Source organism: Pygoscelis adeliae, unplaced genomic scaffold, assembly GCF_000699105.1.
Source record: "Pygoscelis adeliae isolate BGI_AS28 unplaced genomic scaffold, ASM69910v1 Scaffold1, whole genome shotgun sequence".
Taxonomy (NCBI): Eukaryota; Metazoa; Chordata; class Aves; order Sphenisciformes; family Spheniscidae; genus Pygoscelis; species Pygoscelis adeliae.
In genome coordinates this window covers 6,147,877-6,153,162 of record NW_008824051.1, presented here as the reverse complement: position 1 = coordinate 6,153,162, position 5,286 = coordinate 6,147,877, and the positions used below count along the sequence as shown (strand labels likewise).

The following is a 5,286-nucleotide window of genomic DNA, read 5'->3' as shown; positions in this document are numbered from 1 at the left end:
TTTTCCTTCCAACATTTTATTCTATCCTGTCATTTTGTCAATTATCTTTAAGGCTATTCTGCCAGTTCAGTGCAGTCAGCAGAAAACAAAGGAGGGAGACTGGTTTTTTTTTTTTTTTTTTTGGGGGGGGGGGGGGGAGATGAAAAAACAAAAGTACCCAACATCCCAAGCTATTTGAAGCCTCTAAAGTGGTAGAATGACTCAGTGAAAAATGAAACCCAGTCCACTCAACAAGGTATCTTAACCAAATAAGATATTATAAAAATAGGAAATAAAAGTTGTCCTAAATAAGTAAAACAATATTCACTCATGCAGACACGCACACATGCTTGAATCTTGCAGTCAGGAGTTTAGCTCAAATCTTTCTTTTCTTGGTCACCTCAAAATGGGGGAGAGGAAAGACTACTGGAACTGACCCCCCACTCACTGAGGATTACATAGGGTCTTTGCAACAATTAGAGACTTCCCTGTTACAGAATCATTTATTGGATTAACTCATATCAAACCACAAAATTATTCCTGGATCAAAAGCTGTTCTGGCTTGGATCAGAAATGCAATGCTGCTGCAGGATAGCTTTGCACCCTTCTGCATCCACAAGCTCTTGTTGCACTACTGTAGAATACATCTTTGGAAAAACTAGATCCTGCCAGGAGCACAGAATTTCTGTTTCCACAGAAACCACACCACTGAAGTCTGCAGAGGGCATATGTAGAGTGAGAACATCTGTGACCACTTAGGTTAATTGCCTTTCCCAACTCTTCCCCCACTTCTGGTCTCTGATGGCCCTCTGAAGATCAATGGCAGATCACCAGGCATCTTGTTGCAGGCTTTCTGCCATCCTGCCCTGTCTCCTGGGGTTATCTAAAGCTGGTTTTAAATCTGTACCCAGAGGGTCTCAGAGGTCTACTTATAGAGAGTCTGCTGTCTCCTTTGTTGAGGGCTTCCTCTCTCTCTCCCTGGACAGACCATTTACTCTCTCTGCTCTTCAGATCTACAGCTGTAGCAACAGCTAGGGAAGCTTCCCAGGTCTAATGTGTTACGTCTTGTGTGATAGGTTCAGATACAGCTGTGATAGGAATCGTGTAAGTACCTGCTTTTAATAGTTATTTTAATCTTTACCTTGCTTTGATAACAAATAAATATTTTCAGATAAAAGGGATACCAAGATATTGCATTATGTTACAGATATTTCAAACGTGCTATGCTATCTAAATATACATTTTCATTGTTATTACTCTCTCATATATAGTCTTTTCTAAGATTGTTGATAGTGCCAAAAAAATGAATATCAAAAAATATATTGATAGTGCTGATGTGTGAAAATGATTCAAGCCTTACCTCCTCTGCCAATACACTTAATCTAAAGTCAAGCTACAAAAAGGAAAGAAAGAAAATGAGATTTTTAAAAAGCAAGTTTGAAACCGCTATTGAAAGCCACAACAGTCAAAAAACGACTGCAGCAAATGAAAACAAGGGCTGAAATCCATGCAGTTGCCATCGCCTCAGGTTTCATTGTGGTTCTACCTCAGTGCTACAGCGGCTTGCTAGTTTCCGTTTTGAAACTCTTCAGATGTGGGAAGTTGGCTGTGGCTGTAGAGACTGGGGGTGTCAAGAGCAAGATGAGGTATCAAAGCTGAAGGAAACAATTGAAACTAGTTATTTTTGGCAATGATTATTAAGAGCCAGTGCAGGGATCTTTAGCAATGTAGGACCAATTTATAACACCCTTCTGTTTTTTCAGGCCATCAGAGGCATGCCCAGGGACAGAGTGAAATGTCCTTACTCGCTTCTTCAGACCATCAGCAACCCACATACTGAAACTATAAAAATCTTCAGTTACCCAAAAAATGTGAAGACACAAATTTCACTACATTTAAGGACAAATTTCAGTACAATTGACCGTGAGAGAAATTCTGGCCTGTTAAATGTGTGTAAACCTTTGTTTGCATACACATGATAAGAGTATTCACAGCAGGCATGTGTTCCTATTAAACTGAAAAATTGCTCATTTCTTTGGAGGCTTAAAGTATTTGGGACAAATTATACTTTAACTTTTCACCAAGACTGTACTCCCCAACGGTTCTTATGGCAACATCAGAATTTTGACTGTAATTAATAATTAATAATATTTATAAAGTCTACGTATATTCAGAGTACACATAATTTTGTCCTGTGTCTCCCGTGAAAGTAAATAATCCATGGAGCCCTGTATCTGCAGATGGAATGACCTCAGAAGTCCTTAATGCTATTGCAGTCTTATTACATACAGCTGGAGGTATATTATTCCTTACATATTTGCCAGGTTTTTCATTTTGTTTTTCACAATATAGTAGATACCCTGGTGATGGCAACAAAGACCAAGATTTTGCTCTATTTTGCTTACATCTCAGTGGTCACCTGTTCCTGCATTATTTCTGAACCTCTCACCCTTTTGCTGTCAAGAACTGAATCTGAAAATTGTGGGGGAAAGTTTCGTTCAGGTTAGTGTCTGACATTGCTGCTACAGTTGTGGATGGGATTCAGTTACTGCTGAAGTGGTGGAACATCCACCCTTCCAGTGCTAAAGTTCAAGTCAGTCACTAAATGAACCGCAGACCCTCTGAGGTGGGTCTGGAGGGAGTGCTGGAGTCGGGACGCCGGCCTTGTGCCAGGGTGGGGGGACTGGGGCGTCTGTGCTCGCCTGGCTGCACGGCTCCCATCCAGCACATCCCTGCAAACAAAAAGAAAACCGGGCCTAAGCACCAGCCAGCTGGCTTCGTGGAGGAGGAGGCGGCTTCTACATAGGCTTGGCTTCTACAAGGCACAAAGCAATGAATCCGTTCTGCCTGTGTGACGGGAAGCTGCAGCTGACTCACTGCTGGAGCTCCTCTTGGGAGGCACAAGTGCCTACAAACCTGACTGACACCTTAGTTTCCTCACTAAACAAAGTTATCTAGTCATAAATAAACATGTCAATTCTGGCAAAAATGCAGAGAATGAGCACATTTCAGAATAATAATGGTGTAAGAGCTTAAGTCTTGAGCTCGGCATCCTCTCTCTTTGCCTGAACAACCAGCCAGGAACAAAACAACTGCGCGCTCGCCCAGGCTAGAGCAGGGGCCTGTACAGGTTTCTCAGAGCTCAGGGTAAAAGACCCCAACCACCACCCAGATCTTTCTATCGACATGAGACTGTCCTTTTCAATTTCGATGTCAGGAGCCAAGGCTTCCTCCAGCCCCTCAAAACACAGATCCCAAGCAAAACACTCCTGCTGGCTCCTGCCTTCCCAAAATGACAGCTTTCCCCTCGCTGCCTGCTGTTTGCACCCCTCTGCAGCCACAGGGGCTGTGCTGCTTCCGCCATCCGAGCCCTGCCTGTGCTCTGTGACTCAGGCTGGGCACCAGGCGGGACTTAATGCTGCTCAAAGCAGCAATGACTTTCTGCATATTTTAGTGCAGGTCTCAGACAGTTTGGAGCATCCTTCTTCCAGGCTATTTTTGTGCTCAGCCCATTGCCCGTCTTCTGTTCTGCCTCTTTGGAGAGTGGCTGGGGGACGACGGGACGATCTCTGTGGTCACCTTCTCTTCCTCGCAGCTCCTTAATCGCTGCCTCTGAGCAGAGGCCTGTAATAATAACCAACAAAAATTAGACTGAGCTATTAAATGAATGGGTGACCGTATTAGCATGAAAGAAGATGATAACAGCAACAACCATGGCCAAAACAACTGCAAAGCAGATCTTCAGATAACAAAAATTATTACATTATTATACTTTTAATTTCTGATGAACCAACGTGTTCCTATGAATTACTGACCAAAACATATTCAAATCCTAAGGCAGGAAGTCTTTCTAAGCTTTCCCTTAATCAGTGGTGCCACTGAATACATTAGAAGACATCTGAGTTTACACTCCTTTCTTCTCTGACCACAAGCACATACACAAATCCGTACCATGATGGGATTGCATCAGTGGGAGTTTTGACCAAGCAAGGGTTGCAGAGTCAGGCCCCACGCAGAGCCCTAGACACAGCCTTGTTCTTATTTGGGATAAAAGTGAATGCATTTTGATGAGCTAAGCAACCAAACTGGGTTAATATCCAGTTTGTCAACAAACTTGTTTTGGCATGCTGGCTAGACCATAGCCGTTTACCCCGAGTAAACCCAATCTTGGATTGTTTTGTCCCCGGAAAAATGAAGCACCCTGAAATTTCCCTTGCAGTTGGTTGTGCCAGCTATGTGAGGAGAGAGCTAGGAGCTCGCAGAGGCCTTCGCAAGGATTTGGGAGGCTTTGGGCCGAGGACTAGCTGGGAACCTCTACCATTCCAGGCAGACAAATCATGCATGCTCAGAGCAACATGGTGCTGAATGTGCAAAGAGCGAGTCCACGCTGCTCGTGCAATGTGAGGATGTTCTCTGCCTGTGCCTGCATCAGCTGGAGGAAGAGCTGTTTTCCCAAACGTCAGGAAAACTCCACTGTCGGCTGACCAGTGCTGAGGAGCTGGGGGCACCTCTTGAACCACACCAGAACTAACACAGCCGGAACTAAATATACTCTATTATTTAGTGTGTTTACCTATAAATATAGGTGCATATATATATATAAAACCTATAAATATGGGTAATAAATAGCAATCCATGCCCTTTCACAAGCACATAAGGGCTTCCTGAAGATAGACATACAACCCATCAAGTGCCTTCCAAAGTATTTTTCCGGTCTTTCAGAACAAGGATTGTGTTTACAGCATTTACGAACATGTTTACAGCCTCAGCTACAAAAACCTGTCAAAATATTGCAATGGAAATTCAGGCACGTTGTTTTTCTTTTGTTTTTGGTGCAGGGGAGGTTATTTTTTTATTGTTACAGATTATTTTTAGAATTTGGTGAAGGCTTTGGCTGGCTTTATAGCAAAAGCTGCTGTCATGTAAACACCAGTTACTTCTCAAAGACAAAAATGCATGTATGGTTCTAATTTTAAGTACATGAGGTCATCGGTTAAGTGTTCGAGAACTGTGTGCCGGTCGGACACGAGCAGATAGATGCATCGCAGAGTCTTGTTGATCTGATTTCAGCGTCAAGTGGGTGAAGGACACTGGCTGGCTCAGGTGCACAAATAAACGTCTTGATTTACAGAGATGCTGACACAGGGTTTTACGAGCCTCCAGAAAGTCTGTGACTTGTGGACGCGGAGCTGTGCGGGAGGCGGGCAGGGCTGCCCACCGTCCTTTCTAAGGCCGACTCCCGGTAATGGGCGAGTCCCTGTGGCAACCCACTCGCCAAGCTGCAGCGGGCCCCGGCACCCCCGCGGG

General features: G+C 44.0%; 1 protein-coding gene across 1 annotated transcript in view; it reads right to left on the bottom strand.

Annotated features, from left to right (window-relative positions):
• Positions 1–5,286, bottom strand: part of RAB3GAP2 (RAB3 GTPase activating protein subunit 2 (non-catalytic)) — a 110,512-nt gene that overhangs the window by 103,592 nt on the left and 1,634 nt on the right. The window contains exons 2-3 of the mRNA XM_009333709.1: positions 4,298–4,506; positions 3,448–3,603 (exon numbers count right to left, since the gene is read on the bottom strand). Coding sequence (XP_009331984.1) covers positions 3,448–3,603; positions 4,298–4,506 — 365 coding nt within the window. The remainder of the gene's footprint in view (positions 1–3,447; positions 3,604–4,297; positions 4,507–5,286) is intronic.